General features: G+C 36.6%; 3 protein-coding genes across 3 annotated transcripts; 2 read left to right on the top strand and 1 right to left on the bottom strand.

Annotated features, from left to right (window-relative positions):
* Nucleotides 1,304-3,330, top strand: LOC109360454 (probable galacturonosyltransferase-like 3). Its single transcript, XM_019605367.1, has 2 exons — nt 1,304-2,556; nt 3,101-3,330. The coding sequence occupies exon 1, from the start codon at nt 1,348-1,350 to the stop codon at nt 2,380-2,382; it is 1,035 nt and encodes a 344-aa protein (XP_019460912.1). The 5' UTR covers nt 1,304-1,347; the 3' UTR covers nt 2,383-2,556; nt 3,101-3,330.
* LOC109360453 (transcriptional repressor ILP1-like) lies at nt 8,413-17,597 on the top strand. Its single transcript, XM_019605365.1, has 6 exons — nt 8,413-9,713; nt 10,097-10,264; nt 14,737-15,407; nt 15,625-15,907; nt 16,104-16,393; nt 16,794-17,597. Exons 1-6 carry the CDS (start codon nt 8,547-8,549, stop codon nt 16,975-16,977), a joined length of 2,763 nt encoding a protein of 920 aa, XP_019460910.1. The 5' UTR covers nt 8,413-8,546; the 3' UTR covers nt 16,978-17,597.
* Nucleotides 18,424-22,616, bottom strand: LOC109360452 (calcium-transporting ATPase 12, plasma membrane-type-like). The gene is made up of 2 exons (XM_019605364.1): nt 22,045-22,616; nt 18,424-21,250 (listed from the first exon to the last, which is right to left on the bottom strand). Exons 1-2 carry the CDS (start codon nt 22,426-22,428, stop codon nt 18,662-18,664), a joined length of 2,973 nt encoding a protein of 990 aa, XP_019460909.1. The 5' UTR covers nt 22,429-22,616; the 3' UTR covers nt 18,424-18,661.

Genomic DNA, 23,491 nt, shown 5'->3' with positions numbered 1-23,491 from the left:
ATTTGTTAGGAAGAGTACAATAACGTTATTTTGGTATAAATGATATTTTGTTCCACCATCTCTATTTTTAGCATGCAAATGGTACCTACCCCACCATTCACCTTAAACATGAAGTTTGAAATGTCAATTATTAAGACTTTTTAAGTAGCATCTCACATTCCATTTATATGTGGCACCAAAATTCTTCAACTACTATGAAAGGAATTCTTACAGTTGACTTACCATAGGAGCAACCTTATCCTAACCCATTCTGCAGGCTAGCATCCCAATTAGTAGGAGACTAGGAGCACAAGGATGACCATTTCAACACATTCTCTCAGGAATCCGAAGTGAATCTTTCAACGCTTTCATGGCAACAGCCACTGCAACCAAAAAAAGTTGAACATTGAAAGGAAAAAAGTCATACACTGATCATAACTCGTGTGGTTGCTGTCCAGACAACAAAATTACAAAACCTTCACCATGCCCATCCTTTTCACATTGTTAACATCGCTAAATAAAAAACTATAATAAAAGAAGTAAACATATCAAATACCTAAATAATTTAGGTCAAGCAATTTTGTAACGCCTAAATAATTGGTAGCTACTAGCTAGCCATATTTGCACAAAATCCATAAATCATAACTTCCCTTCCTAAGTAAATTTCCATTGAAATAGCAACTCATGACATTTATTCATATACACAAGATTACTTATAAGGTCATTAGATCCAAAAATAGACTTTGAATTTATGAGAGCAATGTGATATTAGTTAAAAGAGTTTTTCTTCCTTTTGGATTTTGTCCCTTCAATTCATAAAAAAAAATGGAAATTGAATTGACAATAGGCACGGTCAAATAACATTAGTGATTAATCAAAGTAGAAAAAACGTATTAATATACATAAATACGAGCAGTATGTTGTATTTTCAATGTAAACTCTAAAATTAATATTTTTAATAAAATAAATTAAAATTAACATTCTCGAAAACAGAACTGAGATTCAGAGAATGTATGCAAGAATCTTATTATCAGGCAAAGACAAACAAACTCACCCCCTTGCTTTCCCCTCACGCGCTTTAATCACAAATCACAACACCTCAATCAGATCATAGCCGTTGAAAGTAATCAGGCGCCGTTCAAAAGCATAGTTTCATACTCCAACACCACAAGATTATTCCCCATCATCACGGGCGTAACAATAAAAGCTACAGACGCGTCTTTCCAGCCTGGCTTCTTAACAAGTTGTTCCATCCCGGGCCCACATATTCCACCTAAAATACCGAAACTACCCCTCAACCCCTAATATTTTATCTCTTTATCTCTCGTTTTTTCTCGTGTGCTTATCTGTTCTACTTACTTCTTTACCATGCCACCGATTATCGTGATGTTTCTCCTTGCCGTAACTGTCACCGGCGTCGTCAATTTACCGACGAGAGTGAATTCCGTTGATCTTCCGAAGTTCAGTGAAGCGCCGGCATTCCGTAATGGCAAGGAATGCCCGCGAATCGCGGAGAAGAGATACCACAATCCTTCTATCATCCACATCGCGATGACGCTCGACGCCACATACCTCCGTGGCTCCGTTGCCGGTGTTTTATCGGTTCTGCAACATTCATCCTGTCCGGAGAACATCGTCTTCCACTTCATCGCAACTACTCAGCGCCGCCACGAGCTCCGCCGCATCATCACCACTACTTTCCCATACCTCAATTTTCACCTCTACCACTTCGATTCCAACCTAGTCCGCGGCAAGATATCTTACTCCATTCGTCGTGCACTCGATCAGCCACTCAACTACGCAAGGATCTACCTCGCCGATCTCCTTCCGGCTACCGTCAGGCGAATACTCTACTTCGACTCCGATCTCATTGTCGTCGACGACGTCGCGAAACTCTGGCAAATCGATCTCGGTTCTCACGTTCTCGGCGCTCCTGAATATTGCCACGCTAACTTCACATACTACTTTACGCACCGGTTCTGGTCTAACCCGATCTATGCGGCGTCGTTTAAGGAACGCAACGCGTGCTACTTCAACACTGGAGTAATGGTGATAGATCTATTAAAATGGCGCGAGGGAAAGTACACTGAGAAACTGGAACACTGGATGAAGATCCAGAAGCGGCACCGGATCTACGAGCTTGGATCGTTGCCGCCGTTTCTATTAGTTTTCGCCGGCGACGTTGAGAGAGTGGAACACCGGTGGAATCAGCACGGTCTAGGCGGCGACAATTTGGAAGGTTTGTGCCGTGACTTACACCCTGGTCCGGTGAGTTTGCTGCATTGGAGTGGGAAAGGGAAGCCATGGTTGAGGATCGATTCGAAGAAACCATGTCCGTTAGATAGTCTTTGGGCACCGTATGATTTGTTTCGTCATACGACGTCGTTCTTCTCTGATAGTTAGCTTGGTTTTTAGTTTTCTCCGACGCGGGTGCATTGTTGGTTATGTAGGTTTATTTCACTGGATCAAGGCCTGTGTAGGAAGACGAAAGAGGACTCACGAGTGGGGAATGGATAAGGATGACGTGTTTTTTGGATGATACGGTGACGTTAAACGTAGATATGTACAGTATTTTAGGTACGTAGGTGCTATAGTATTATCCTTCAGTATTCGTGAATGTTCGAGTTACTCGGAGCCTCGGAAGATTTGTTCGAAAAAAGAAAACTATTCGTTCGTTTTTTTTTGTGAATTTCTTTTTATTCTGTTCAACAAAACCAATGTTGCTTCCTAAATGGAAGAAGGAAATTATGATTTTCGTCATTTCCTGGGGGAGGGAGCCTTTGGAGTGGTTTATAGAGTGACATCTATTCCTCTTCAAAGGTACTATATGTTCTATTTTTGAAGCTCCTGGAATAATTACAAATTTACACCGAGTTTTTTTTTTTGCCCTTTTTTATTATTCATTTTCTGCATTCTTATGAAGTACTTTGCAAGAACAATTTCATGGTAACAATTGATTTTATGTCATTCTCTATTATAAATCTGAAGTGTTTGTTTGTACTGTTTTACTTATGAGTACTTATGAAATGAGGAACCTACATGTTAATATGAGATTTCTACATCCAAGATTGCTTAAATTATTTAGTTATGACTTGTGGTTCTTGTTGGTTCTCACTGAAAGGAAGGTGATTTTAGTTTTGAAGAAGGCCACTGAATATGGTGCTGTTGAAATTTGGATGAATGGGTGTATGTACGAAGAGCTTGTGCAAACAGATGATCAGAATTTGTTTATGTTTTTCTTGAGGTGTCGCTCTATTCAATCTAATATTACCTAATGCATTTTGAGCATAACTGTCAGATGTAGAAATCAAAGCCATTTTCAGTCACATCACTTGACAATTTAGTTTAAGTCATGAAATTTGTCCTCACAAACTGTTTGCAGGCCTCTGCAAAGAAAGGTGCTTAGTCCTGGCTTATCTAGGTCTTTAACCAGCATGATTGTACTGGATAAATTGTCAGATTTTTAGCATTTTTGGCCGTATGATATTGTCTGATGAAGTTTATAGGAAAGTGAGGGGGAAGATATTGCATCCGCCAGGATAATATGTTTCATATTCTTTAACCATTCTTCACTACGTTTCTGAAACACTTTGTTCATACTTAAATTCTAGTCCAATCTATGCTCAAATGGTAAATCATGATTGCTTGAGCTTTACATTAGTATCAGTCCAAGTGATAGTTGCTTTAAATTTCAGGTTGAAACACTGATTCTGGGTAAGATCCAGGACGTGCACAAGGGATTGGAAAGAGAAAATAAAATCATTCAAACAATCACGAGGCAGCTCTTGTTTGCATTGGATGGCCTTCACTCAATTGGTATTGTGCATAGGGATATTAAGCCACAGAACATTATAGAATCTAGAGATTGCATAATGAAAAGAATCCTTAATCCAATTTGAGATCTCATTTCCTTTAAATCATGGGAACATGGTCTAGTACATTCAAAATCATTGATCTTTGCATTACTTCGTTTATTGCAAAATAACAATGTTTAAAATTGACATTCAACAACATTTTTGGACGTGCTTTATGTGAGTGCAATAGAACATTGGGCTAAATCCAACAACGCTTTTAAAGTGATGGATGTAGTAAGCGGGGAGTCGATAACGCTTGCTTGAGAAATTGTTTCAGAAAGCACTTGATTGTGATACATTCAACAATGCTTTCTCAAGCAAACATTGTTGAATGTTCCACACTTTCAACAATGATTTCTTAGGTGTTGTTGAATATGTCAAATCTCTACTTTCATCAACAACACCTCGTAGAACAAGCCCGTTGATTCTCATAACAATATTATTTGATATAATTGTACATCAAACATTATATTTATTCAAATGGTTCTTGCGTATATATCAAACACACCCAGCAATACAAAACACATATATTAAACAAATTCAACAATTTAAAAAAACACATATAACCAATCTTATTTATTATTATAACAATAAATACTTTGTTTATTTCCAATCGTGTTAAAAAACATGAGTCACTCAATCAATGGTGCTCAAAAACTTGAGGCACTCAATCAATCATGCTAAAAAAATCCTTCATAATAGGAATTCATTTATGTGCTATACCCAAACACATCATCCAGAATATTTATTATAAGTACAACATCCTTTCTCATGTCTTGTACATGCATCTTTAGAATATTGCAAAATTTGAGGTTCTAAGATCTTATTTCTTTCATTAGGTTGCAATTGGCTCACTCCTAAATTTGATTTGTTTGGACCTCACTTTAGAATTTTTTTGTATATGAATAACCTTTTTTATCCGAGAGGAGGAGATGAGATATCATTGTCTCTTTGTATCTTGAGACATTTTGTCATTGAGTCGTTCATATACCTAAAATTTTAGAGTTAATATGTCAACTATCAAAACTAAAACATAATTGTCCATGAGTAGTAAAGTCATATACCTTAGGATTTACACCAACAAGGTATGCAGACCAAGTCACATAAGTACATGTAGCACTCCCACTATAATTATATCATTAATCAATATCAACAATAATGCATCATCATCTATTACAATGTCAATTTCAACTTTCACATAATTAAGGGTAGATGTGCATTATGCAACACAATATTTGGTAAGTTGTGCACTTTACCAATTCCAATAAGTCCTTGGCTTCTTTTTCTCATGCACGTTTTGTGATGTTGCACATGAAGAAACAAATTTTATCCCTTTGATCTACTATTTTTTTTGTACTATCAAGTGTATCCCAAAGGCTAAGGAACTAATCCATTTCGGAGTACATGATTGTTTCTCTCAACAAATATCGCCTTTAGGAATTGAATTATTGACTTTTTAGTCATCTTGGGGATATAGTAGGGTCTTATACCACTATACCAATACCTTGTTTGTCCATCACATTTTCAAAATGCTTTAGAGAGATATCATAGCAAAATCTACTTTGGCTTATTTTAATTCCCTTTGGGGCAAGGGATACTAGAGCAGTATTAATTTGGATTCTTTCTTTCTTCTTATAGTAGTTTGGAACTTGGGATTTTCTAATGTTATGAAATGAAAACAGTTTGATAGATAAAGAACTTTGGATTTGGAATATCATTATGTCTAAGAATCTTATGATTCAAAGCCTGTGCTAAAGTTTCAATGCTGCTCCCATATTCTTGCTGTCTACACCAAAACCGCATAACAATGTCACATATTTAGTTGGTTTTTTATATCAATTTAGCAGCTTTTGCCAACAAATTTTAAATTAATCAAAATCAGAATCTCCTAGCATGCACAATTCTTCAAATTCAAAATCCACCCCATAATCAACCTCTAATATTTCAAAAGAATTAAAATAGTGAACAACATCTTTTGCTAGGAAATAGAGCAACATATTTCCTTCCTTATAGAGTACATCATTTGAGGGTGTCCCAAAGTCCTATTAAGCACTTTCAGTCCATCAAAATATTAAAAGGATTCAATTATGAGCAATGGATTTAACTTGTTAAGTATTAACATAATGTAACTGCAATAATTTGTGGACTTTGTTTGTACAATTGGTTAAACACAATTCTTAACTAGAGAAATGTAAACTTTGATGCTGATATCTGGGCCCCCTACCCTACTTATAACACCTTTTCTATATAGAGTCAAGGCAGTGATAAGTTAAGAGTACCATAATGCTCTTAAAACTTTGTAATGGTTTTTGATCTGTTATGAATTCTAATGTAGGATTCAACTAACCCAACCCCCTATTTACCAGTTATTTCCCTGATTATATGGATCCAACAACAAAAAATAAACAGGAAAAAAAAAATAAGAAGCATTATAAAAAATTAAAAGAGAATGCTTTATGTCCTCATTAGTGATCAGACAAATTATCTCTATCATGCAGAAATTGAGGAAAGCTATTAAACAAAGTAAAAATGCCACCTAATTTTCTAAATGGCAAACCCTTGAGAGTAATGTAGTTACACACTTACACACATATCACTTCATGTATGCACATTTTATACCATTTCATTGGATACTATAGATAACTTAATTAAACATTTATTCGATGAACTTTCTGAAATAAGTTTAAAAACTTATTTTTCATAAGCTTACTCAAAAAAGCTAAAAGGGAACTTGTTAAAAGGTCATACCTTACTTCAGAACTTTATTTTCATCAGTTACATTGTTGATACCAAATAAGTTGTTTGGAAGCTCCTTCAAATATCACCATATACTAAAATCCTATCACATAGTGTGGTAAGTAAAAGATGTGCACAAATTTGACTAGATTAGCAATATGCTTTATCCCACACATCATGTTGGTGGGTAGTGCCTACACGTATGAATGTAGAGTTAGAAATAGCAATGCAAGAGAGGGAGAGAGGTGCATGGCTCAATTGCTTATTTTGCTTTATCAATTCCCCCTTATTGGGGGTGTGTTTTCATTCTATAGTGGTGTGATGGGGTACAATTGGTCATCACTAGATTTGTTATCTCATCTTATATATATTAATGAGAATATATTATGTCAATTAAAAAATTTAAATTTTATTATTATTATTGTTTTTATTTCATTATTATTGATACGAAACAATATATAATATCAGATTTTGGACAAAGTAAATCTATTCCCAATTGATACCACCAAACGATAAAAATTCTCTATCTGAGAATTTTTCTCTCTATTAACCAAACAAACTTTATAAAATAATATTAAATTATTAATTTTTATTTTTTATTTTTATTTTTAATTAAACTATTAATTTCTATTAAACAACATAAACTAGAACATGTGATTTTCATTCCTAAAATCTCTTTAATAATCACCCCCTCTCACCAATTCTAAACCAAATGACAACATGACACATAAGTTCAAAGAGAGGAAAGAAAAACAACCCCATTATTTTTCCATTTCTAAGAGAGATAAAAATGAAGATGGGTAGTAGTAGTAGTGCTACTGCTACCGTTGGAGGCTCAAAGAGAAGGCTATCATCATCAAACAAAGGACTTGGAGGAGTCCTTAGAGAACAAAGGGCAAGGCTATACATACATAATGAGTAAGGCTCCTCTCCATTAATGGAGAGGCAAGTGACACACATTAACACACAAAATGAAACATGTAATGACAACTTTATCCTTTTGTGTATCATAAAATTACTTTTTTGCTATTAAAAATGTGAGCAAAACAATCACTTGCCTCTCCATTAGTGGAGAGGATCCTTGTTCATACATAATAAGAAGGTGTGTCACCATGCTCCTCCGTTCGCATGATTAGTATTTTCAAGACTTGAATATTTAATTTTTATGTATTTTATTTAAGATAATTGAATATTTATATTGGATGTACATGATATTATATTTTTGTGATAAAAAAATATGAAAATGAATTGTAATTCTTTTAAAAAACCACATTGATAATAAAAATATTATAATAATGACTAATTAGAAGGGTAAAATAGCCAACAAAAAATTACACCATATTAAATAGTTATAAAATGTTTTGGATTTATATATACTAGTGTGTACAGGCACTTCGTGCCTGCTGGCGAATATTGTGTGATACTACATATTTAATTTTTATATCTTTCGTTTTTTTTGAATTAAAATGTATTTTTGTGTTTGGTGTACTTTATATTATATTTTTTGTTTTTATGATAATGTTTAATTTAAGGTGAGATATGTGGTTAATTAATATATTGGTGGTAGTTCTTAGGATTATATAGTTTTTTTGTAAAAATTAAATAATATTAAGGGCAATATAGGAAATGAAAATTACACCATGAGGGAAGTTATTTCAAGTTTTGGCTTTATATATAGTATAGATATTAAGTATATATATATATATATATATATATATAGAATAAATATTGATGTTATAAGAAAATGAAAGTTGATATTCAAAATGATGAGAATCATATTTATTATTTTGTCAAATTTAGAAAAGAAAAAAAGCTGTACAAAATCTATGACCCAAGACTTCAAAAATAGGCCCAATTGGCCGTGGAACCTAACCTCGTATCTGAAGTCCCATCTCTCGATCCACCACCGTAACTCCGTAAGCACCCCACTACTACTACAACCACCGGTCATCAGAACCCTCGCGTTCCAACCCCACCATGTCCACCGCCAAATCACGCAACTTCCGCCGCCGCGGCGGCGGATCCACCGATAACAACGACGACTCCAATGACACTCCCTCAACAAACCTCCCCTCCAAGCCCCCTTCCTCCTCTGCGAAGCCTAAGAAGCCCCAAGCCCCAAAACTCCTCAGCTTCGCCGACGAAACTGAAACCCCTCCTCCCCGCACCTCCTCCTCCAAACACCACCGCTCCGCCACCACCAACACTTCCACCTCATCGAAACCCTCATCTTCTCACAAAATAACATCTCACAGAGACCGAATCTCACATTCCTCTTCTCCCTCTGTCCCTTCCAATGTTCAACCCCAAGCTGGATTTTACACCAAAGAAGCACTCCTCGAGCTTCAGAAGAATACTCGAACCTTAGTCACTAGCAGCACCTCCTCACGTTTCTCTTCTGATTCCAAACCTAGCTCCGAACCTGTCATTGTCCTCAAGGGCCTCGTGAAACCCTCAGCTTCGGATGCCGAGGCTCGGGATTCAGATTCGGATGGAGAAAACGAAAAAGCTGAGGCCACGGTTTCCAACGGGAAAGGGTCTTCTGGTGGTTCTGGTTCGTTTTATCCAGATGAGGATACAATTAAGGCTATCCGTGCGAAGCGGGAGCGGTTGCGCCAGGCGCGGCCAGCTGCGGCGGATTTCATCTCATTGGATGGAGGAAGCAATCATGGTGCTGCTGAAGGGTTGAGTGATGAGGAGCCGGAATTCCGAGGGAGGATTGCAATGTTTGGGGAGAAGATGGAAGGCGGGAAGAAGGGTGTTTTTGAGTATGTGGATGAAAGGAGGTTCAAGGGTATTGCTGGGCGCGAAGATGATCAAATCGATGGTGATGGTGATTTTAATGATGAAGATGAAGAGGAGAAGTTGTGGGAAGAAGAGCAGTTTAGGAAAGGGTTGGGGAAGAGAATGGATGAAGGGTCTGCTACTAGGGCTGATGTTGTTCCTGTTGTTGTGCAAAGTGCTCAACAGCATAGTTTTCTTGCTGTTCCCAATGCATATAATGCAGTTCCAAGTGCATCTGTGAGTCCCGGCATTGGGGGAATAATGGGAGCGGCACCACTGTCTTCTTTGGATGTTATCCACATATCTCAACAAGCCCAGGTTGCCAAAAGAGCTATGAAGGAGAATTTGACTAGGCTTAAGGTATCTCTGTTTGATAAATTTGTTTATATTTCAACAACTTAAGTAATTGTTTATGAAAGTGAGATATATGTTTATCCAATGTGTGTTTAGCGTGATTTTATGAAACTTATTTTTTGTGAAACAAGGCGTACTTGGAGTATTGTAGTCTAAGAACATTTACTCTTTCAGACATGTTTGGGCTTAATTGGGCTGAGTAGAGTCTCTCCCGGACGTGTATGGATGGATACTTACATTCTTATTTCATTAAGCCATCTCAATATAAACTTGGTAGTTGCATCGGATATGGGAGTTCGTCTTGTGCATGAACCATGAAACATTAAAACTTTCTCTTTGGTTGGATTGATATGTTTCAATTGCTTATTGATGTTGTTTTTTAATGACAGGAATCTCATGGAAGAACAGTGCAATTATTAAACGAAACTGATCGAAATTTGTCCACCTCCCTTTTGAATATTACTGATCTTGAAAACTCTCTGGTTCTATCTGATGAGAAATACAGATTTATGCAAAAGCTCCAAAATTATGTCACAAATATATGTGACTTTTTACAGGTGATCAAATATTTTTAAGTTATCATGTATTCAAACATAATGCAATGTAGACAAAATGGAATTAGTTGCACTTCATCATCTATGAGTTTTCTTTTAACTCATCATTAGTTTTGCTTCTCTTTCTTCTTTATTACATTTCCCTTTGTTTTACTATGGAGATAATTGAGGTATCTATGCTCTGCTTTATGTCGGCGGAAATGCTTTATGGAATGTGCTGCTGATATTTTTCTGTGTATTGGCTGGACTGAAATATTCATAGTTTGAGGAATTCTTCTTTCTGTCCTTAGATCTGTTATGCTGAAGTATTGGTTCTATCATCTTATGGCCTCACTCTGGTGCTTAGTCCATCATTCCTTTAACTATAACTCCCTATTTTCAGAGTTTGGAGAGGCTTATTGTGTTGATAAGCTTGTTCTTCTCGTTATTTTCTTTCTGGAGGATAACTTATCCCTCTCTTTGTATTTTCTTTCTTCTCTAGTTCTCTCTAATAAAATCATTATGCCCGAAAGGACCAAAAAATATAAAAAAAAGAACAATGAGGCTGACATCTATGAAATATGTATAGTGGAGGAACGCCTATATGAATCATATGGAAAGAAGTTAAGCTGGTATTTTCTGATGTTTAATATGCCGAAGGTCTTTTGACAAATTAGCAATATTCTTAGCTATGTGAGATGGAATGAAAGATGACATTTCACTGTCATGTTATGTTATGAGATTTGACTTGGATTCAATTTAAATATAAAATGGTTTTTCCTTTTAGAGTAGAATTTTTTGGAGATAGGAATTGAAGCCTGGAGACTGCCCTAGCAAGAACTGAGTTTTTTTTTATATATTTATTTATTTTATTTTAGTTTTTGAAATAAAAGAAATAATATAGAAACAACGAAAAATTAAGTTACCGAAGAAACACCACTCAAAAACCCATGAACAGAGGGTCATAGTGATGCTAAAAGAGTCACCCTATCCAAAACGAAGTCTAGAGAAGGAAATGACTGGTTGAAAAATTTCATTTCCAACCATGTACCCCCGAAAAACAGTAAAAACAGAGTCTGCCACAATTTCTGCATCTTCATGTGATCTAAAACCACGAAATTAGAAGAGCTGAGATTTAAGTTTATAATTTTATGGCGACATTCAGTATTTGCCTGTTCTCAAAGTCACTAGGTTTCTTATCAATTGATACTGTTCAGTGCACAGACTCAAATTCATTGATAACACCGGTAAAAGAATGCACAAAAGAAGAAAAAGATCCGAACAAAATCGATCCGGAATCAATTGAATTCCGGATACTAATACCTCTTTATTGATTGCAAGATTAGAAGAAAACAATGAAGAACCCTAATTGATTCCCTGAATCAATTACACACTACAAGATTGATTCCCTGAATCAAATCCCCTCCTACTCAATATTTCCAAAACTAAACTTCTCTAAAACTAGCTCTTTATTTATAGCCTAACTAACAACTAACTACTAGGGGTATTTTTGGAATCTTTTAACAACTTTCCTATTTCCCCTTCTATATACATTTTCAATATTAGGCTTTGGCTCTGGCCTAACCCTATCAATACCCTCCCCTAGAAGAATTAACTTGTCCTCAAGTGGAAATTCAAGGAACTTGTTCCGTATAGCAGCTGACGATTCCCCCTCTTTTAGCAACACTTGTTCCGTATAGCAGCTGACGGTTCCATAAGCAAGTTCGGTCCGAGTCAAAGTAGGATCCCCGATGATGGTGATTACAGAGCCCCCTTTCTTGAGAGTTAATTCCATCCTTCCAAAGTCAACCTTTACTTCTCCCAGACTGGCTAACCCTTCCAATCCCAAAACTAAGTCCACTCCCTTCAACCCGAATAGGTAGAAGTCTTGAATCACTTCTAGCTGTTGCATATACAGCTGAAGTTGTGCACATTTTCCTTTACACTGGATCATGTGTCCATCTCCCACCTCCACCATATAAGCTTGGGTCTCTGTCACCTTCAATCGTAACCTGTCCACCAATTTGGGTGAGATGAAATTGCGAGAAGCACCACAATCTATCATTATCACTACCGGACTCCCCTTTAGAACCCCTTCTACCTTCCACGACTTGTCAGATGTGAGTTCGGTTAGGGAATACATGGATAGTTGTGACGACTTGACCCTTTCCAATTCCTCCCCCATATCTATCTCATTAACACCTTCTTCCTTCTCATCCTCCAAAATGATCATCCGAAATTGTCGGTTTTTGCAACAATGATCCTTAGTGTAAGGTTCATCACACCGAAAACATAAACCTTTGTCTCGCTTCTCCCGTGATTCCGCGCTTGTTAGTTGCTTGAACTCCCATCCTTTTGGCCTTACACTCTCCGTTATGTGATTTGGCCCTAAAGACCCCACGGTGTTGCTGCCCCCACGACTGTCATCCTTCTTCTCCCATGTTGCCTTTGGTTCAACCGTTAATGTTTTAGTGTAGGGGATGCTACGTTGACCTTCCCCATTTTGGCTTGTATACACAAACGAGCCCTTCTTACTCAAGATTACATTCTTTTGTTCAATCAATAGCACTTTCTGTATAATATCAGATAAAGAATGTAATTCATACAATCTTACCTCAGCTCGAAGCTCTTCCTTCAACCCATTCAGAAATATGCCCCTTGTAAATTCAGGATCAATGGTTCTCAAGGCTCCAACATACTTCTCAAATTCCTCTACAAATTCTTCCACAGAACCGGTTTGTTTGAGGGCGAGTAACTGCTCAAACGGATTCTGAATCATCGACGGCTGGAATCTTCGAACCACTGCGATCTTGAATCCTTCCCAATTCGGCCTCGGGTTGCACTTTTCCCACCAATGGTACCAACTCAATGCCTTCCCTTCGAGTGCCATAACCGTGGCCTGCATTTTCTCCCCCTCGGTAAGTTCCTTCAACTGGAAATACCTCTCTAGTCGGTGAGTCCATCCATACACGTCGTCACCGGAGAAAATTGGAATTTCCAATTTCCTCCATGTTTCCCGCCTAAACTCTCCCCCATCGCGAATGCCTTCCTGGAAATCGTTTCTGCCTCGGTGACTCCCTCAGTGTTCATTCTCTTCATGTACCTCAGGTTGGAAATCAAATTCATCGCGCGCACCCCCTCGAAACTCAGCTCTGATCTGTTCGCCGGTGCAGTTATTAATTCCGGTGCGCTCTCGACGTCGGAATTCGTTTCTGTTCCCGAATTCCTCGCGTGTACCTCTGCGGAATTCAATTCTGTTTTGTTCCCCTTCGCGATTGTCAAATCCGTTACCAACTCGTTGGAATTCATTTTCCCCGACATCGCCTTCCCTGAACACTTCTTCTCGGAAAGCTTCTCTTCTCCGTCGATCTCCATTACCACGGGAGTTGTCTCTACCACCGTAACTATCCCCACGCAACTCTGCTCCTTCGCGAAACTCCCTTCCGCGACGAACTCCACTGCCGCGAGCTTCATCTCTGTTTCGCACCTCACGCGTTAACCGTTCACGGTCTTTTCTCTCGTCACCATCGCGACGTATTCCTCCATTCACATAACTCGCGGCGTCGCTGCCGTGTTCAGCTTCTGCACTGAAAACATATCGGTCCATTTTCGCGGTCATTTCAGCCATTTGTTCCTCATGTTTCTTCACTAACGATTCGGCCAATTCTAATCTCATTCTCATCTCTTCCCTTTCTTGTTCCCAATCCTCTCCGGAACGCGACATACTTCGAGTCTTCATGAGTTTTCGGAGCTACAGCAGCGGTTTTTAGGGCACCGGAATCGGTGCTCTGATACCAGTGATAACACCGGTAAAAGAATGCACAAAAGAAGAAGAAGATCCGATCAAAATCGATCCGGAATCAATTGAATTCCGGATACTAATACCTCTTTATTGATTGCAAGATTAGAAGAAAACAATGAAGAACCCTAATTGATTCCCTGAATCAATTACACACTACAAGATTGATTCCCTGAATCAAATCCCCTCCTACTCAATATTTCCAAAACTAAACTTCTCTAAAACTAGCTCTTTATTTATAGCCTAACTAACAACTAACTACTAGGGGTATTTTTGGAATCTTTTAACAACTTTCCTATTTCCCCTTCTATATACATTTTCAATATTAGGCTTTGGCTTTGGCCTAACCCTATCATTCATCCATCAAATTTGCTTTCTTGTTCTGTATACAGCCTAGCTTAAGCCACAATTTTTCTAGTTCTCTTCATTTTGTTGGGTATTCGGATTTGATGGACTACCTAGCCAGGATCTAAGGCATGCAGAGACTTTAAGGGCCTGATATCAGCAACCTGCTTAAAAACTCCTGGAAAACTTGACATTTCTAATAAAGTTGAAGAATTTGTATCTTCTCGCTGCTGGATACTTCAAACTTAAACTTATTTCTATTTGTCATTTGCCAATGCCTTTATGTGGTATATTATATTTATACTATCATTTATTGATGCTGTGACTAAACCAATCATTTTTTTACTTTTAGCATAAAGCTTCCTACATTGAAGAACTCGAAGAACAAATGAAAAAACTTCATGAAGATCGTGCATCAGCCATTTCTGGAAGAAGAGACACTAACAATGATGATGAAATGGTGGAGGTAGAAGCAGCAGTGAAAGCTGCAATGTCAGTTTTGAGCAGGAAAGGTAACAGCAATTCTGAAGCAGCCAAAATTGCTGCTCAGGATGCATTAACTGCTTTAAGAAAACAAAGAGATCTGCCAGTCGAATTAGATGAATTCGGGAGAGATTTAAATCTTGAGAAACGGATGAAAATGAAAGTGAGGGCGAAGTCTCGTCAAAGCAAAAGGTCTCAGACATTTGATTATAGTAAACTGGCATCCATGGAATTGAATGATCATAAAATAGAGGGTGAATCAAGCACTGATGAGAGTGATAGCGAGAGCCAAGCATATCAGTCGCAATGTGATTTGCTGTTGCAGGCTGCAGATGAGATTTTCAGCGATGCTTGTGAGGAGTATGGTCAACTATCATTGGTTAAAAGAAGATTTGAAGAATGGAAAAGAGAGTATTTGACAAGCTATAAGGATGCATATATTTCATTGAGTCTTCCACTGATCTTCTCTCCATATGTAAGATTGGAACTTCTGAGATGGGACCCTCTTCACAAGGGTTTAGATTTTCAAGAGATGAAATGGTACTGATCTATTCATTTTATTACTTATTTCCTAATATTATATTCATTCTTGAATATTTTTCAAACACATTCTTGGGTTTGCTGGACTTGTTTTCTTAGCCACTTTGCACCCCCTAGCTTTGATCATATATAGATGCAATGAGTATTATGTATTTCTCTTCTACCTTTCATCAATTTATAATTTTATATTGACATTTCTTTCTCTCCTTATGTTCAGGTATAAATTGTTGTTCACTTATGGTTTGCCTGAAGATGGAAAAGATTTCGTTAATGATGATGATGATGTTGACCTTGTCCCAAATTTGGTGGAAAAGGTAGCACTTCCTATTCTGCATTATGAAATTTCCCATTGCTGGGACATGCTCAGTCAAGAAGAAACAGCCAATGCAATTGCTTCTACAAAATTGATTGTGCAACATTTGTCACATGAAAGTGAAGCTCTTGCAGATCTGCTAGTTTCCATTCGCATGCGTCTGGCTGATGCTGTTTCTAAACTCACGGTATACCCAGAGAACCAGCATTTTCAGTTACTAGTTATAAAGTACATATTTTTGTGTCTAATTTTATCTTAGAAGTCTAAATTGTGACACATATAGGTATCTGTTTCATTCATTTTCTTTCAGTCTATGTGGTGACTATTGCTAGTATGATTATTAAGCATTGTATGATAAAATTCTCACCTTGTCCTTTTTGCAGGTCCCAACATGGAGTCCACCAATTCTAGCTGCTGTCCCAGATGCTGCACGAGTTGCAGCATATCGATTTGGCCTGTCTGTTCGATTATTGAGAAATATTTGCTTGTGGAAGGATATATTTGCAATGACGGTGCTAGAGAAACTTGCGCTTGATGAGCTTTTATGTGGAAAAGTTCTACCTCATTTTAGAAGCATATCAGAAAATGTTCACGATGCAATAAGAAGAACAGAACGGATTATTGCCTCTCTATCTGGTGTCTGGGCTGGCCCAAATGTCACTGGCGATAGAAGGTATGTTATACTTTGTTAAATTGTTGAGACACTGGTAATTACATTTGTTTCTTTTGAAAAGACACTGTAGACATTCTCGACTCTTTTAAATCACGTCACTGTCAATTTGCATACTAGAGCTAGCTTAGAGCAAATTCCATATTGCAAGGCAATTAGGGTGCTGAATTTATGACGTACCTAGTGGGAAGTTGAGAAGAGGGTGTAGGTTTAAGTTGTGGCAACCACTTCCTGATTTTGAAGTTACTTAGTGATTATGAAATCATGACTCAACTCTGATATCATATATTGTATCTGGTCGTACTATATAATACCATGAGTGTGACTGTGTGAGTATTACCTTTATTGTTTGTGTTATTATGTTTGTTTCAGCAATCTAATACTCTCTATTTGCAACATGTAGTAAAAAATTGCAGCCCTTGGTGACTTATGTGCTGTCACTTGGAAGGATTCTGGAGAAAAGAAATGTAGCAGAGAGTGACACAAGTAACCTAGCCCGTCGATTAAAGAAAATACTTGTTGACCTCAATGAGTATGATCATGCTAGGAACATAGCCAGAACCTTCCGTCTCAAGGAGGCATTGTGAACTGAGTGGGAATTCATGTTTCATCATACATGGACTCTAGGTATGTGAGGGAATCTGGCCCCAACTTAAGCCTTTTCAAGCTCAAATTTAGATAGTATTTTTGACCTTTAAACAAGTCTTCATCTGGGGTATGCTTCTGATTTCATTTTGACCTTACTAAAATATATGGTCCTTATCGAGGGCTTCAATTGGCCCTTGTGTTACCAAGTTGGGGAAGTTCCACCAGTAACCAAATGATGCGTATTTGATATCGATCTGGGGTGCGGAGGAAGTTTTTTATTTTTAGGTACATGCAAGAGTTTTTTTTGTCCTTTTAACCTTGCTCATTGCTCTTTACCATTGCTTATGCTGGGTTAGTCAGAGAACAAATTGTAAAATTTTCCATCCTCTCCTGTGGATATTTAGATTATATTGGTTACTGAAATGAAAATGATGAAGATTTTCATATGAAGTCTCCAATTTAACGTTCAACTTTTGTTAAATCGTAGTGGAGTTTGTGTTTTGGCAAGTTGTATATGTTCTACGGGATGGGAATCCTCTAAAGTGGGCTTTATTGTAAATTGAGAAAGTAAGGGTGTATGTACTCTTGATTTGATAAAGTGCACTAAGATGTTAACTAACTAGGGCCTCTGTTGGGATTGTTGCCAGTTTCTAGTGAAGTGATAGAATGAATGATTATTTTATTTATATGATGTGTCTAATTTTATATAATCTTTTATATAAAATACGTACTATTATAAGTTAATATATTGTAGAGAAAATATTTAATGCATCCATACTTCATCTTAAAAAAATACAAATAGTGAATAATACAATGTTAGTGTAAAAAATTCATATAGTATCCATGCAAATATCTTTTTCTCATATAAGATTTTGTTTACACTATTAACATATCATTTGTGTTAAATACTATTGATTCTTAAATAAAAGTAATAATATACATAAATATTAAATTCTTGATTGTACTAATTTTGGAATCATATCAAACTTATTTAAATAAATGGCTTATTAAATTTTTGTAATCGAATTCCGGGTTAAGGACTTGGAACAAAATGCAACCCAAGTGAGTCCAAGGTGTTTTGGATCATGAAGTCAATTTTTTGTTGTTGCTAATATTCATGAAGTCAATTTTTTAGGGGTAATAATCATGAAGTCAAATTTAATCACGTAGCATTAAAGATAAGAGTGGAAACCATAAAGATCAGAGTGCCAATCTTTGGATTAACAAAGTGGTGCTGACTTGAATCAAAATCAGTTGAAAGACATTGATTTGAAATAATAGATATAGGACAGCATTTGAAGATAAGTTTAGCATTGTTAATAATTGGATGTGCATTTCTGAGAAATAGCGTGCTAGAGAAGAAGTGAACATAGCCTTAACTATTAGATGTTTATGGTTAATTTAATTGACTAAAATAGTTAACACTTTTTAAGTTCATATTTATTCGTCTGTATCCGGTCCAACCTATCTGTACTTTAAGACTTTGAAAAGAAAGTAACATTATATTACAAGGTATTACATATTTACATACCAGTGAATATTCTACCTGGTAATTACAAAAAAAAAAGGTTCAATCTGCAAATTATTCTAAGCAATAAAGTGGTATATTACATGGAATATGGAATAATATTGTACACGAAGAAAAGGAGCGCCAGAAATGGAAATCTCCAAGATAGTGTAGAATCAAATGACTCTGAAGCATGAAATATGCTGATAATGTTTAAGGCCCCATTCAAATACCCATGAAAGAGCACCAACAAGGACACAAATGAACCATTCAGTAGCATTTTGCCTCATGCAATTGGCTAGGCCTTTTGCATACTCAATCACTAGCACTTGCATAACAAAACAAGCACCTATAGCCAGCAAGAAACAATAGCTCTTAACAACAATCTTCAAAACTTCCATCTTCAAGAAATGCATGTTGTTGAGCTGATTGAAGACCTGGCATAATAGGAAAGTGTTGAAGATCATGGTTTTCTTAAGTTGTTTTTGCATTTCAGTAACATGTCCTCCAAATTCAAATATCATGGATACTGAAGCCTGATATAAAACCTGAATAACTATGCTCTTCATGATTTCATTGGTTAGAATTGATTCATTCCTTTTCCTATTAGATGGGTATGGTTGATTTAGAAGCTGTTCCTGGCTCTTTAACTCCATTACCATCATTGAGCCACCAAGAATGCACATTAGCATATTCACCCAGATCAGTTGGATTGGTGTTAGAGGGGGTTCTTCAGTGGACATTGTTGTAATTAAGGTTATGAGTGACCCTGATATGCTAAGTGTGAGCTGAAGTTGAATGAACTTTTGAATATTGTGATATTTGCTTCTGCCAGCACTCACAATTGGTTTCAATGCACTGAAACATTTGATGCATATACTGGAACTCTCTCTATTCACTGTTGTGCTCAGAGAACTATGGACTATTCCTACATCAGCTACCTTTAGAACTGAAGCATGACTAGTTGTCAACCTTCCAATGAATGCAACAACATGACCTTTTTCTTGCAAGCATTGTACCATGAGAAGCTTCTCTTCAGGGCCAAAACCCCCCATTACAAGGGCTACATCCACCTTATCTAATATAGCACCGCGATTCATATCTTCGAGTTCTTTTCCCTCAAGCACATCACTACCATCTACTTGCACTTCTAGTCCAAGTTCAGAAGCTATGGCTCTCACTTCCATGATATCATCCTCTGAGACCAATTTGATTTGTATTCCAGCACTTCTCAGATATTCCAAAGCTAATTTGTTCGATTCCGGACATGTGTCCTTGAGACCTATAAGTCCTAACAATATCAATCCATCTTGCTCAATCTCTTGCACCTGCGTTTTTCTATAAGCAAATGCAATTGTCTTAAGGCCATTATCTTCCATCTCTTTGATCATCTGCTCAAATTCGACTTTTTCATTTACCATTACATGGCATTCCTCTTTACTATCATAGTATTGTGAACACATTTCCAATATTGTTGATGCAGTCCCACTCCAATGGCAGTGCCAAACTTGTTCATTGTCCCCAGCTATAGTCACCAAGGCTCCAACACATTCTTGGTCAGAATTCAGCCTTCTGCGCTGAAGAATGTTAAACTTTTCCGTAAAAGAATTTTTGTTCATTCCACATGTTTCTGCCCAAGAAACAAGTGAACTGGGCATTGGAGAAAAAGAAGGCCCTGCTGTAAGAGCTGAAAGTAAACCAACTCCTTGTTGAAGCACTTCAGGTAAAACTAGATGAGATTGTGATCCCTCAACCTTGCTGATATCTCCATCCCCCATCCAAATCCTGCTAACCTCCAATGGTTTCGCTACGATCCCACCCGATGCATCAATGCAGATGACAGTAACCAACCCCATTGTTGTACAAGCTGATAAATCATTGATTACTACATCATGGTCGGACACTACCTTATCAATCCCGCATTTGAGCGAAATTGCAACCATAAGTGGCATTCCGTGTTGCATACAAAGTATTGCAGAAATAAGAAGACCTGTTAAAATTGAAACCTTTCCTTGTGGTCTGAAAAAGATTCTATCAAGGACTTCCATCAGCATGCCAACTGAGACCTTCCCCTTGATTTCGGGTATACCACTACTGTCCACATCTTTTTTACAAACTAGGCGAATGAGCACCACAAATGCAACCAGTGTAGAAACAGTAAGTGTAAATTTGTCAATGTAGGAAAATGGGTTCTCAATTTTACACTCCAACAAGCCTCTTTTCACATCCAAATTGATCTTGCTTTCAACTGATGTTACAAGCATCCACCCATGGCCCTCAATCACATTTGAACCTGCTACAAGAAATGGATTATTCTCAGAATCACTTTTGCCTTTTAATGACTCAGCCAGCAAAAAATTGTCACCACCTAGAAACAAGCCATTAGCTGGAACCTTATCATCCTTCCTCAGAAACACTTTGTCACCCACCACAATATCAGCTATGGCAACCATTGGGCACCCTTCACCTCTTTTTACTCCAAACTCCAACTTCTTTGATAACTTCATTTTTCTTTCGCGCCAAAAGTTCGCTATTGAAGGGGATGCAACCATAAGAATAACAGCAAAAAGTATGGCAACACCATCATGCCAACCACATTTAGGACCCTCCTCCTTGAACTCTGTAGCAAAGGACATCCCGGCTGTGATCAACAGCATTGAAATTGTGTAACTATTGCGTTTGCAGCTATTCAGTAAAGAACTTGAAAAGCTAGTTCCATTAACTGGTGACACTCTATAATTTCCGTTGTTATGAAGAGTGCCCTCCTGTTCATAAAACCAAATTTCCATCATCAATAAAAGACATATATTCCTCAAGCAGCTCAAAAGAATAGTTAGTTGACCCATCCTTAACATTTGAATAAACCACGCATTAATATAATTCAGTGTAACAATACCCATACAAACAAAAAAGAAAAAGGATCAATAAAATATTACATGCACAATGTCTGGTCACTTTTTAAGGATTTATCCTTACAGAATTAGGGCTAGTAATGATCCAAATCAACTCGACAAGTTATTTAGCTCGATAAACTTGGTTCATGAACCAAACGAGTTAAACTTGAACTAAAAATTAAAATCGTTAAACAAACAAACCAAACTTGAGTCAAATACAATTTCACTCGTCACGTTCATAAGCTAGCTTGATTATATGTGTATAAATATGTATATATTGTATTAATATGTAAATATGTATTATGTATATATACATGTAGAGAATATTTAATTTTATATATATTAAATAAATAATCATCATTCGAGCCGACAGACTGAACTAATCGAACTAATGTGCTGGACTAAACAGTTCATGAACTCTTGATGAATCAAATTAGTTCGAGGTAACGAGTCGAACGGAAGAGTACGCGGACTTCAATCAAGCCGAATTTGAGCTCGTTTCAAACTCAATTCGAGTTTGAGTCTAACAAATCTTTATCGAACCAAACTTAGATAAACACTAGTTCGACTCGTTTCGAGCCCTATATAGAATAACCATATTATTAAGGTAATGAAAACTTAAATTTATTTATTTGTTGAAGTAAATCTCGTCTAGTTGATGATACCTGCGAGTGTTGGCGTTGACTATCAAGAAAAGTGCAAACACGGTCAACCCCACCAAGTTCAAGGAGAGATTCCAAGTCACGCTCCTCTAGAATTCGAGCAATTTCATTCCAAATATGTTGTTCTTCATATTCTTCTTCTTTCTTTTCCTCCACATCAATTTCAACATAAGACTTGGAAGATGGGGTTCTAGAAGGAGGCTCAAACTCAGGTAGAGATTCATAGCTGCTGCTACTAGCTGTTGTTGTTGGCTTCTTCAGAGAGATAATGATTCCAATGTATAAGATACGCCATTTACTTATGTAGTGCTTGCTATTATTACTCAAAAGTAAGGTAGCACTGAGATCATTGTTGTTGGCACCATCATCATCACTTGCTTGGGACATGTTTGCAACAGTTAAGTATAAGTAGTTATTTTTTTAGTATTACCTCCACCAAGTATAAAAAACTAATCTTTTATAAATGCATCTTTTATAAATGTGTGACTGTTCCATCTATGTATTGAAATCGAAAATTTGACTTTTTAATCGATGAACAGTTGTTCTAAATTTAGACACATGATTTTGCTATGTGACCAAATGAGGTTAACAACTAGACACAGTTCAAGAGTTGGTAATTGGGATGAATAAGGATTTATGGAAAAGTAGAAGCTGAAATATGGAAATTGAAAAAAGTTTAAGCTCGAAATGAGAGTGATTGTTTGTAGGGTAACAAAGAAGGGTAATCTGAAAGCTTGAATGAGAAGAATGCCTTTTTTGATGTGTTCAGGAAATCAAAGGGGATGAGTATTTGTAGGAGAAAAAAATGTATTGAAACAATAAATGAATTTTATACATTGTTACTGTATTATTCATCATTAATATTTAATAATTATTAACTTTTCAACAAAGAAGTAATACAAAATGGTGGATAATATATTAAATGTATATAAATTTTTATACTAGATATTACACTCTTTTTGAAGATATTACACTCTTTTTGAAGGCAAAATAATTACCCAAGTGCAAAAATGTTATTAGAAATTAAAAGATGTGGCTTAAAATAAAACACATTACACGCGGTTTAGACATTAGACACGGAAAGTGGTGGAAAAATTCACACTATCTTTACAAGTTAGTATTTACATGCACCTATTGAAATTCTTTATGGGCGGTTTCACTTCATAGAAACCATTTGGAATCTAGAAACACCAACTTCATCACATATCAGTCTTATTTCCTGGTTTTAAAAACTATCTATTTTCCTGTTTTTTTTAATTCCTTCACATATAGTAGCTGTGATCAATTAAAAATATTTAAAAATAAATTTTTTTACATGTGTTTTGTTTGGAAAAACATGTAAGTTATTTACTTTGGTTTCCATAAAATATATTATTCTTTTGTAAACTACAATTTTAACCATAAAATGGGTAACATTCTTATTTTACCAATAAAATAATGCAGAAGATTT

This window comes from Lupinus angustifolius, chromosome LG11 (assembly GCF_001865875.1).
Source record: "Lupinus angustifolius cultivar Tanjil chromosome LG11, LupAngTanjil_v1.0, whole genome shotgun sequence".
Taxonomy (NCBI): domain Eukaryota; kingdom Viridiplantae; phylum Streptophyta; class Magnoliopsida; order Fabales; family Fabaceae; genus Lupinus; species Lupinus angustifolius.
The sequence above is the reverse complement of the archived record's forward strand: the minus strand, read 5'-3'. Positions and strand labels throughout refer to the sequence as shown.